Consider the following 12503-nt stretch of genomic DNA (forward strand, 5'->3'; position numbering starts at 1 on the left):
CAACAACAAGCCGCCTCCACAGAAAGGCGGAAGCACCTTGAGGGGCGGGGCCTGGCGACTCGCGATTCTCGCGAGAACTGCTACGCAAGGACTTCTGGGTCTTATGGTGCGTGTTCGAAGTGGCTGCGACTGAGGAAGACTCTGAGGAGAGGATGATACCTCTGCATCATCGCGACTGAGAGTAACACACGTTCATGAGCTGACGCCGGAGTTTCTGTGGAGAAGACGTCTGGTGTCCTAAGAAGAGGTTGGACGTAATTGACGGAGGAGGACTACATTTCCCATCAGACCAGGCGCACTATAACAGAGCCTCCCTCCTCTCAGGTGGCGCCGGAGCATTGTGGGATTGGATGAGTCTCAAGATGGACAACCGGGATGTTGCAGGTAACATCCCCCGCCTTTCCTTCGGCGCCCGCCTGGGTTCTCGCGACTGCACGTCTCCTGTTCACCCTCCTTTCTGTCGCGGACCAGACACGCGGACTTCTCGCCTCAGCCCCTGGGCAACTCACAGTAACGTTGCGTATGCACCTCTCTGGTCTGCCGAGACCCCAGACTCGGGTTACCCCCCCCACCCCCCGTGGCTGAGGAGCACTCCTGGTCTTCCTCAAAGGCCTTGGCGCCGGGTGGGAACCGCGTGGGCTTTCCCAATGAACTGCTCTCGGGGCCGGTGGCACCCATAGTGGCCAGCCTGGGATTGCCCTCCTGCCCCTCCGGTGCCCTCTTCAGGTGGCAGCTCCCCTTTGGCTTGGGTCCTGCTTTGTGGAAAAATCTGCGTTTCAGATCTGCGTTTCAGATCTGCACTGGGTCAGCCAGGGCGCAATTTCTCACTGACACGGGTTTAGCTGTCCTTGTGCCCCTAGGATGGGATGCGTTTGTCCATTCACCATATGCTTCCACACTTCCCGTGTGCCAAGCACTGTGCTAAGCTTGCGTGTGAGTGCACCTGGGAAACAAATTTTGCAAAGAAATAGTTCTGGTGACGTGAGGTCTGGGTTGGATGCTGCTAATATATTGAAGGTCAGGGAAGGCTTAACAATTTTTAAAAATCAATTTGTATTTATGTCTGTGTGTGAGTGCATGTGTGAGTGTGGGTCCCTACGGAGGCCAGAAGAGTGTTGGATCCCCTACAACTGGAGTTTCAGTAAACCACCTGTATGTTTGCTGGCATCCCATCTTGGATCCTCTGGAAGAGTCGCAAGCACTCTTAACATCTGAGCCATCTCGCCAGCTCCATGGAAGGTCTTTCTTGAGTACAAGATGTTCGATATGAATAGATGCTGTCAATGAGAAGGCAGAGGTTTCACCACAGAGGCTGGATAGGCCTCGGAGTGGACTGCGATTGTCTCTTTGGAGATTGCCATGAATGAAATGGAAATAATTAGGGGTGTCAACCCTGGGGAGTCAGCTTTGCTTTCAACATTTAGAATCTAAGGGCTGATGAGATGTGCCGGTAGTTAAGGTGCTTGCTGCCCAAGCACGAGGACCAGGCTTTCCATCTTAAGCACTCATGTAAAAAAGCCAGATGTAATGTTGTCTGCCTGGAATCACAGGACTGTGGGCTGGAGACAGGTGGATTCCTGGGGCTTATTGGCAGCCTCTCCAGCTGAAACAGGTTATAAGGTTTTGTGAGCTGCTCTGTACCAAAAAATTAAGCAGATAGCCAGTAGTGAATGCCTTTAATCCCAACTCCTGAGAGGCAGGTGCACATCTGAATTCAAGGTCAGCCAGGACTATGCAAACTGAGGCCCTGTCTTTTTAAAAAACAACAACAACAACAAAGACAAAACAAAAAAGAAGCTGGTGAGTGGTGCCCTATATTTTTAGTCCCAGCACTTGGGATGTTGGAAGGTTCAGGTGGGTCTTTGTGAGTTTGAGGCCAGCCTGGTCTACAAAGTGAGTTCCAGGGCTACACAGAGAAACCCTATGTTGAAAAAAAAGGGGGTGGGGAGGGGGGAAGAAGACACCTGATGTCGACCTTTTTCTTGCACAGGTGCCTTTGTACATACATACAAATTTAGTGTTTAAACATAGCATAGTGGCACATGTTTGTGGTCTGCACTGGGGAGTTAGAGGCAGGAGGCGTGTTTCCAGTGGAAGCCAGTCTGGTCTACGTAGGGAGAAAACAGGCTGGTGAGATGGCTGAGCAGTTAAGAGTGCTTGCTGTTCTTGCAGGGGACCTGATACCTAGTACCCACATGTCAGCTCACAAGTATTTATAACTCCCAGTCAGTCACATGGTTCACATTCACACACACACACACACACATACACACATCTTTAAAAAAATGTATTTAGAAAAATATAGAATTTTTCCTGAAAACCCTTAGGATACAACTCTAGGGTTTGTTGTTTTGTTTTGTTTTGAGACAGGGTCTCATTACATATCTGTGGCTGGACTTGAACTAACAGAGATCTATCTCCCTCTGCCTCACCAACTCTGGGGTTAAAGGCTTTGCCGCCACACCCAACTTTAACCGTATTTGAATGAAGCAGAGTCTTGTTAAGCCCATGTTTGTCTGGAAAGCATGATCCTCCTGCCTTAGACTCGATGCCTGCTGTGTGCTACACATTGCACACATGGTACTGGCATTTGTTCTCAAAGCCAATGATTTGATCATCTTGCTGTCTGTGTACTTTCTCTATGTCAGAATGATCACCCTGTCCCCAAGGTCATATTAAAACTAAGGAAAAAAATCAACAGAGTTGGCTAACACAACCTAAGCTTATAATCATAACACTTTGGAGCGGTGGTTTTCAACCTTCTTTATGTGTGACTTTCGAATACAGTTCCTCATGCTGTGGTGACTCTCAACCATAAAATCATTTCATTGCTACTTCCTGACTGTAGTTTTGTTACTGTTATAAATTGTAATGTAAATATCTGGTGTGCAGGATGTGACCCCTTGAAGGAGGAGTCATGACCCACAGGTTAAGAAACCCTGCTTTGGAGGGATAGACGGGAAGGAGCTCAACATTATTCTTGACTATACAGTGAGTTCGAGAACAGCCTGGGCTATATGAGATCTAAATAAATAAATACAAATAAAAAGACCTATGGAAGGTTAAGGAGATTGATCACTGGATAAAGTATTTACTGTGCAAACAAGAGAGACTGCGCTTGCTGCCCAGAACTCATGTAAAGCTGGGTACCTTAGCAGTTTCTGTGATTTTTTTGTTTTTGTGTTTGTTTTTTTTTTTTTTTTGGTTTTTCGAGACAAGGTTTCTCTGTGTAGCCCTGGCTGTCCTGGAACTCACACTGTAGACCAGGCTGGCCTCGAACTCAGAAATCCGCCTGCCTCTGCCTCCCAAGTGCTGGGATTAAAGGCGTGCGCCACCACCGCCTGGCCTATTCCAACTCCTAATTCCAAAAATCCGTTTAATATATTGTCCTCAGATAGAGGACGTATCAGATATTAAAACTGATAAGAACAGATACTGCACTTGATCTTAGCCAAAAGGCCAAGAAGCGATAGTTTCTGTGATCTTGATGCTTCTGTTACCATAGGTGACGTGAAGCCAGGCCAGGATGCTCCCTGGAGTCTTGCAGGGAACCTAGCCTGGCCTAGACAGCTGTGAGCAATGTTTTAAGGTAGATAAGAACTAATATACCCCTGTCTCGAAAAACCAAAAAAAAAGAACTCATATAGCACCTTACCCTCTGACCATGTGTGGTACTGTGGGCACATGTGCCCACATGCCCATGCACACACATATAAAGACTTAAAGAGACTCATTGGATCTTGTTACTTGTTTACTAAATACTGCCTCATCCATCAGTTCCTAAAGCCCTAAAAGTAAAATCCACAGTCCGTGTCGTGCCCAGTCTCTGCCCACTCCTGAAGTATTGTTCCTTTGGTCCCGCTGAGCCTTTTGTTGCTGTTATTGTTGTTCTCAGGAGCGCAGTGCATTTTCCTGTCTCTGGCTTCGGCATCTCCCTCTCCTCCCTGATCCCCACTCACAGGGCTCTCCCTGACACTGGCTCCTGATAACTCCCATTTCTGCTGAATTGTTCTCTTCTAATGGTTATTTTTAGACTACCTCACCAGTTTAGGCATTGTTCTGTTATTTCTTTCTGTTTCTAGTTTTAGATCTTACCATAATTTGGATTTTTTTTCTTTTTTAAAATTTTTATTTTATTGGGCTTGTGAAATGGCTCAGTCTCCTGCTGCTAACAATGATGACCTGAGATTTGATTCCTAGACCCACATGGTGGAGGGAAAGAACTGGATCATGGCAAGAGGGAATCTCAGCCCATAAACTAATTTCTAGACTTGAGCCAGTTTAGAGACCCAGAACCTCTTGAATAAAAGGCCAGCCAAGTTCTCCTGAGGAAGGACTTTGCTAAAATACCTGAGAGTTTTATTGTTAGTATTTCTCCCATTCTTCCCAGAGACCTACAGCCTTTTACAAGAATAACTATACACGAGGAGGAAAGGAAACAATCAGACTTTAGAAGGCCTGTTGGGTTATCTGGGGTCTGCTAGTTCTGACACTGATCAGGGATATTCTAGGAAACACTGTGGCTGTCAACTTAACATAGGAGTTTATGAAATTCAGGAGTTTTGGCTGAAATCCGACTTCCAGTAGGTCCAGTGTTTATTTCCCCAGTTCCAGAATATACAGTTAGGATAGATATACTTAGAAGTTGGCAAAATTCCCACATTGCTTCCTGAAACTTTGTATGTTATCCTATGTCCACTTTCCAGCGTCATCCCTACTCTGCACACTAACATCTATCTATCTGGCTGGCTGGCTTATTATTGTGAGTGTAGGCGAGTGAGAACAGATATGCCACTGTGTAATCATTGTGAAAATTAGGGGACAATTTTTTTTTTTGAGACAAAGTCTCAAGTATACCAAGTTGGTCTAAAAGTCATATATCAGAGGATGATACTGTACTTCTACTTTTAATTATGTTTGTGTGATTATCTAGGTGGAGTATATGTATGTGCAATATGTTGCTTGCAGTGCCCCCAGAGGCTAACACAGGGTGGAAATGAAGTTACAGAAGTTTGTGAGCCTCCACATGGGTTCTGGAGCAAAACCTGTGTCCTCTGGGAGAGCAACCAGCGCTCTTAACTACTGAGCCATGTTTCTAGCCCGGGCTTGAACTTCTGTTCTTCTTTCCTTAACCTTCTTAGTGCTGAGGTTATAGACATGCATCAGAGTATCCAGTTTATACTCTTGTAGGAACAGAATCCAGGCAGGCATTCATGCTAAGCAAGCACTCCAATACCAGCTGCCATCCCAGCCTTGCAGTATAAATGACGCTGGTCTCTTCCTCAGCCTGCTGAGTGCTGAGATTGCATATTTGTCCCACTGCCCTTGCAGCTAGTCTTTTATGTTATGTTTTTGTGTTCTCATGCCTTCTAGTCAGAGGTGAGCCCCACTGGAGTTCTCATCAGTCCTCATTAGAGCCTAGCACAGTGACATGACAAATATTCTTTAAGCATTTGTTAAAGAAATGAACAAATGACCATTTGAGTCCTGAACATCGCTGTTGGGAATGCTGATGGAGCAATGGTATTTTCTGATCTCCATCTTTTCCCCCTTCCAGGAAAGGCCAATCGGTGGTTCGGGATGGCACAACCCAAGTCTGGAAAGATGAATATGAACATCCTCCACCAGGAAGAGCTCATTGCTCAGAAGAAGCGGGAGATTGAAGCCAGAATGGAACAAAAGGCCAGGCAGAGTCACGTGGCCAGTCCTCAGCCTCCTCATCCTGGGGAGTAAGTGGCTTCCGGGGTTTATGGCAGCGGAGTCTCAGTGTGACAGGAGATGGGATGAAGTGACAGTAGAAGTAGGGTGGTGAGAAGAGGCTCAGGGCCACGTGGTGCTGCCTTTTTTCTTTTTCTCTTTTTCTTTCTTTCTTTCTTTTTTTTTTTTTGAGACTGAGTCTCACTATGTAATCTAGGCTGGCCAGTGCTCTTAACCCTTGAGCCATCTCTCCAGCCTCTGTGACGTGGTTTTAAAAAGAAAAAAGCAAACTTGCAGGTTCAGTGGCACATGCAATGCAATCCTACTACTTGGAGGCACAGTCAGGAAGATTAGGAGTTAAATGCTAGCCTTGGCTACATGAAACCCTGTCTCAAAAGCAAACAAAATAAAATCACAAAGCTGAGTGTGGTAGTGCACACCTTTAATCCAAGCACTCAGGAGGCAGAGCCAGGTCAGTCTCTGTGAATTCAAGGCCAGCCTGGTCTACAGAGTGAGTTCTATCATGAGGACTACATAGAGAGATCATGTCTCAAAATAACTAAAGCCACATGCTACTTTAGAGAAAGCTGTGACACATGGAGAACAATAGCCAGGTTATTAATTAGCTGGTAGAACATGTACTGTGCTGGAAAAGAAAGTAAGCCATTGATGAAGACCACTAGGACCACAGAGCTGGGACTCAAACAGCAGTAGCCCAAGTATATGTATTATTTTCACCAAGGCAGAGTGCACTTAGCCCACTACATACATGCCTGTACCCTGCACTCAGCTATTGTCCCTAACATCTTTGGGGCTACCATCTGGGACTCTCAGCAGGAGAACACAGGTGGGTATAGGGCCCGGAATGTCAGTGAACTAGCCCTGTCATTGGCTCTCTGCCTTTCTCTACAGCTTACTCTCACCTGTGCTTTGGTTCTAGAATTGCCGATGCACATAACTCCTGCATCTCCAACAAGTTTGCCAATGATGGCAGCTTCTTGCAGCAGTTTCTGAAGTTACAGAAGGCACAGACAAGCACAGGTGAGTGCAGCCAGCCCTCCCACTCCAACCTCTGTCACCCAGGTTCCCTGGAACATTGTGAGTGACACTTCCCACGTCAGATCATTTAAGCGCCCTCAGTGTTCTATATATGACCAACAGGCTAATACCAGGAAGGTGAGGTCCTACATGTCCTATGATGGGCACAAAGGATTCCCAGTGGGGTATGGGTGGGTTGAGATGTCCAAGATGTGTTGGAAGATGCCTGCTGTGGCTGGTGCAGGATCCTGGAGGTAACCAATTCACCCAGTAATCAGGTGTTCACAGGAGTATATTGAGAGCCATATCCAGTCAGTGTTTCCTGATTTGGAACCACACAGGCAACTGCCTGTCCTTTTCTCTCATTCATCCTCCTGCATTTAGCCTGTGGGCAGAGGATCATTGTCAACCCTGTGCCACATGTCCCTTGAAAAGTTGACAAAGCATGTATCCTCTTTATCTGAATCAACAGGCTTCGTGTCCCATCATTTTTGTTTGTTTGTTTGTTTTTGTTTTTTTGTTGTTCCTTTTTTGACATCCCTGTCAATCCCCAAACTCAATTTGTAGTCTGACCTCAAATTAAGACCCACCCACGTCTGGCTCCCAAGTGCTGTGGTTAAAGACATGCACCACCACTGCCTAGAATGCTTTTCATGTGGGTGCTGGGGCCGAGGACCCGGAGCCTTATGCTTGCACAGCATAGCAAGCCATCTCTCAGCTGTCACACCGTCTTTTTCAGCTCACACAGCCTTTGATGAGACGGTATCACTGCAAGGCCTGCACTGCCAAGCTGTACCTCCCATGTTTATTTTCACACAGGCTCTCATGTAGCTTACACTGAACTCAAACTTGTTATGTAGCTGAGGATGATTTTGAATTCCTGATTCTCCTGCCTCCACCTCCTGAGTGCTGAGATGACAGCTGTATGTCACCATGTCTGCTTTAAGTGATGCTGCGGATGGAACCCAGGACGTCACACATGCTAGAGGAGCACCAGTCCAACAGAGCCTGGAAGTGCCACCTGAGGCATCGGCCCAGCCTCTGATCTTTATTGTTTTTTTTTTCTTAGTTTGTTTGTTTTTAGACAAGTTCTCTTTGGGGCTGCTAAGAGCACTTGTTACTCTTGCAGAAAACAAGGTTCAGTTCCTGGCCCTGCCACGGTGGCTCACAACCACCCCAGTTCTCAGTTCCTGGCCCTGCCACGGTGGCTCACAACCACCCCAGTTCCAGGGCGTCCTTATCTTGGGAATACTAGACACACACGTGGTACATGGATATACATGCAGACAAAATCCAAAATACATGAATAACAACAGCCAGCAAAAAAGGTAGAATCTCATCATGTAGTCCTGGCCTCGCTATCCTGGAACTCACTGTTTAGTGAGTGGCTTCAAACTAACAGATCTACCTGCCTTTACCTCCCACGTGCTGGGATAAAAGTTGTGCACTACCTGGCATTTTCCATTAAGACTTTTAAATTTGATTTTTGTTCGTATGCTTGTGGGCCTGTCTGAGTTCATGTCCATCTTGTGGCTGCAGAAGCCCTGGGTGCCAGAGACCTGATACGGATCCAGGTCCTCTGCAAGAGCAGGAAGGGAGCCGTAAGAGACGTGGTGAGCCACTCTTACTGCTGATCTTTTTAGTAATGAAAATCACATGGGAAATTGTGGCCTAGCCCCCACCCTCACCTCTACCTCGTAGGAGCCCACCCTCTCCTGGCAGGTAGTGTCTGAGAGTCCTGTGGTCATCCTGTCCTCAACAGTGTGTACCATTGTTTGGAATAGATCATAGCCTCTCTCACGGGATGTTTTTCTGTTTGATGAGAAGGGATTCTCTTTATAACCAGAAGGAATCTACATATCTATGGCTGAGTTCAGTTTCTGAGGCGTCTGTAGCCAGGAACCTATTTTATACTTAGAAAATGAGACTGGAGTGTGGAGCCTCTTGTGCCCAGCACTGCTCCCCAAGGAGCTCGATTTCCCCGCCTTGTCACACCCACAGGATTGGAGGGTTTTTTTGGGGGGGCGGGGGTATTAAACCTGAGTTTTCATGAGTGTTCAACAAATGCTCTACCATAAAGGAACCCTCTTTTCGCTTTTCATTTTGAGATAAGACTTAGTTTCCCAGTTGGACCTTAAGCTCACTGTCTTCCATGCTGGTCTTGAACTCATTCCTTTTGCCACAGTTTTCTGAATAGCTGGGATTATAGGTCTTCATTCCCAGGCCCTGTTCATATGTGGGGTATTAGGAGGGGGCCATGTGTACCCCAGCACATCTTCCAGCTTACCCCAATGGGTGGAAATCCAGGCACAGGGAAACTGCACAGCCTAGTTGGAGCTTGTTGTTACTGAAAGACTAACTTCAGCATTTGTCAGAGGAGGACATACTATTTATGTCCGTTACCCTCAGGGCCTCGGGTTTAGTTTAAAAAGACTGTGATTGGGCTGGAGAGATGGCTCAGCGGTTAAGAGCACTGGCTGCTCTTCCAGAGGTCCTGCGATCAAATCCCAGCAACCACATGGTGGCTCACAACCATCTGCAATGGGATCCAATGCCTTCTTCTGGTGTGTCTGAAAACAGCTACAGTGTACTCATATATACATGTATGTATGTATATATACATATATATTTGTACACATATATATATTAAATAATATTTTTTAAAGAAAAAAAATGATCTGGAATGTTGAGGCTGGAATCTCACCTAGGAACTGAACTACCTTCTACTCTGGATGTGGTATGAGGAGGCATATCCAGTGAGAACTGCCACCTGCCAAACCCTGGCTTATCTTCTTCCAGCTAGGAACCCTGAAAGTCATCTCCCCTGGCCTAGAAGTAGCACTCAATGATGCTTAGTGGTCTAGGATGTTTGTGGTGTCTGTACAATGACGATGAGCCCACAGCAGTGTTCTCTGCAGATCTCCAATGTGTTTTCTTTTTCCAATCCCAGATTCAGCCCCCAGGGCCCCTCCCAGCATGCCAGCACCCAGCTCCTTGAAGAGACCCCTCCTGCTCAGCAAGCGAACGAGCCTGGGGTTGGGTAGTCCAATGGGCCCTGTGAAGAACTACTCACATGCCAAACAGCTGCCTGTTGCACACCGCCCAAGTGTCTTCCAGTCCCCAGATGATGAGGAGGAGGAGGACTATGAGCAGTGGCTGGAAATCAAAGGTAAGTTCTGGGGCTGCCATGCCTCTTTCCATCCACTATCATGGCGGCTGTGCCCAGAGCCTGGGACAAAGTGCTGTGGCTGGGTCAGCGGCTCACATTTGTCTAGGTGAAACTGTGGAGATTGAGCAGAGTGCCACCACGGCAAGTTTTGGAGCAGCCCTTCCAAGAACACTAGCCATGTTCTGAGAACAGTGGCTGTCATCCCAGTCCATCATAGAAGACTTTCCTGGACAGGGCTTCATGTAAACTGAGGCAGGAGCTGCTTTGGCTGTCTCTGCATTTTGGCCCAGAGGTTTGAAATGTGAAGATTGGAGGATGCATTCTAAAATGGGGGAGGTGATCTCTGGTCTGAGGCTCATCTAGTAACCCATTCCACGTCGTTAAGAACAAGGCCCTGTGACAGACTGCAGGACCCTGTGGAGAACTGGCTGTGCACCCTGACACAGGACAGATTGATCATTTTCTATGACATGTCAGCCTGTTCTGAATGAGGGTCCCCAGAGTAGGTTGGAAGGTGTTCGGGTGTTTAGGTTTAGGAGTTCTGTCCTTTCTCGTGTCTCTGCTGGTGCACTACAAGGGGCCTGGCTCATCTCAAGGCCTTAGAACCTTTTTTGGCATTGATTGATATGGCCTTAAACACTCCTGCTTCTGCACACAGGGATCAGGTAGTATTCTAACCATGCAGGTGGAAGGAAGATGAATCTGGAAGAAAATACAGCACAAAATGACCCTTCTTAGGTCATGCTCTATCCCATTTCTATGCTTGCTGGCAGTCAAACAACAAGGAATATAAGATTAGCTAAAGGCTCAGCATCTACCCTAATGGCCAGACACCAGCTGACAGTGAGCTGTTTTCCCTGTGATACTCAAAAGGATATGACCCATTACTGTGACTAACAGACTCAGCCTTAGGACTAGGTCAAAGGGAACTACAAAAGCAAGTTCCACCTGGCTCACACTAGTCCTCCTGTAAATAGATACCTTGGGCTGGGGATGCGGCCCAGCTGGTATAGTACTTGCCTAGCAGGTACAAAACCCTGGGTGCCATTCTCAGAACAGCATAAGCCCAGACATGGTGGTATAAGTCTATCATCCCAGCACTCGGAAGGTTGAAGCCAGAGGATGGGAAATTTAGGCTAGCCTTAAACTTGTCCAAGGACAAGTTTACATGTCTCAAAACAAAACAGACAAACACAAAGTTAACATTATATCTTTGAGATAGTGATTGAGCTTTAGTGGTGTCCTGGTTCACAGAAGGCACACTTGCCCCCACAAACACAGACCATTTGCTAAACAGCTGACTGTGAGTGTATGGGGGCGCAAGAGATTACAGATTATCCTAGAGTGCTGTATATCAGGATCAAGGGGGAGTTCACAGAAATACCTGGGATCCTGTCCAAAGTGCTTGGGAGCCAGCTTCAAGACAGTGAACTGAAGTCTATCCAGTTTTCAGATCAGAGTGTATAATCACTTTTAAAGAAGACTTTGTTAGAGCTGGAAGGCTAGCTCAGTCAGGAAAGCGCTTGGCTTTCTCACAGCTCCTAAGCATGTGGACCTGCTGGGCTTGATTGGAAATCCCACATTGAAGAGCAAAAGAAAATACTGGATGTGGTGACATTGCTGTAATCCCAGTGCTGGTGCTGTGGAGACAGGTGGGCTTCCTAGCCAGCCAGCTTAGTAGACTTGACAAATTCCAGGGGGACCCTAAATCAGAAATTACAATTCAAAAAAGACAAGAAAAAAATTAGGGAGATGGTTCAGCAGTTAAAAGCACTTGCTGTTCTTCCAGAGAATTTGAGTTTGGTTCCCAGCGTCTACATGATGGCTCCCACCATTTGCCAGCACCATGTACATGCCACACAGACATACAGACATACTGACAAAACACTAAAAAGACAAATGAAAGAAGAAAGGAGGAAGAATTATCACCCTCATCTTCACATGCGCACACATGCATCTGCACACACACGGAAGAAGTCACCATCTTGTAAAAGCACCTGGGCATGCAGGCTCATGCCTTTAACTTCATCACTCGGGAGGCAGGTAGAGTTTAAGACCATCCTTATAGCCGGGCAGTGGTGGCACACGCCTTTAATCCCAGCACTTGGGAGGCAGAGGCAGGCGGATTTCTGAGTTCGAGGCCAGCCTGGTCTACAGAGTGAGTTCCAGGACAGCCAGGACTATACAGAGAAACCCTGTCTCGAAAAACCAAAAAAAAAAAAAAAAAGACCATCCTTATTTCCAGGTCTTTCCAGGACAGCCAGGGCTACACAGAGAAACAAAGCAAATTCCCAGGGACGATGGGGGAGACTAAGAATGAAAAGGAACCAATACATTATGGTGAAAATTAGCAAATTAAAAAAAAATGTAGGGCTAGGGAGGTTGCTTAATGGTTAGAGCACCAGCTGGTCTTACAAAGTATATTGGTTCGGTTCAAAGAACCTACATAGTATCTGACACCTTTAGTTCCAGTTCCAGGGAATCCAACACCCTTTTTTTGGCTTCTGTTGTCACTGTATACAAGTAGTACAGTTACATACATGCAGGTAGAATACTCATACACAAAAGCTAAAAAATATTTTTTTTTTTTTTTTTTTTT

General features: G+C 46.5%; 1 protein-coding gene and 1 non-coding gene across 2 annotated transcripts in view; one reads left to right on the plus strand and one right to left on the minus strand.

Moving 5' to 3' along the window:
* Positions 1–90: 90 nt before the first annotated feature.
* The window catches only part of Sugp1 (SURP and G-patch domain containing 1), a 26024-nt gene continuing 13611 nt past the window's right edge, over positions 91–12503 (plus strand). Inside the window, exons 1-4 of the mRNA XM_028786067.1 lie at positions 91–384; positions 5558–5729; positions 6638–6738; positions 9686–9904. Coding sequence (XP_028641900.1) covers positions 351–384; positions 5558–5729; positions 6638–6738; positions 9686–9904 — 526 coding nt within the window. The 5' untranslated portion in view covers positions 91–350. The remainder of the gene's footprint in view (positions 385–5557; positions 5730–6637; positions 6739–9685; positions 9905–12503) is intronic.
* On the minus strand, positions 3288–3471 carry LOC114637867. Its single transcript, XR_003713798.1, has one exon. It is a non-coding gene; the product is annotated as a U2 spliceosomal RNA (small nuclear RNA).

This window comes from Grammomys surdaster, unplaced genomic scaffold (genome assembly GCF_004785775.1).
Source record: "Grammomys surdaster isolate TR1022 unplaced genomic scaffold, NIH_TR_1.0 125429, whole genome shotgun sequence".
Taxonomy (NCBI): Eukaryota; Metazoa; Chordata; class Mammalia; order Rodentia; family Muridae; genus Grammomys; species Grammomys surdaster.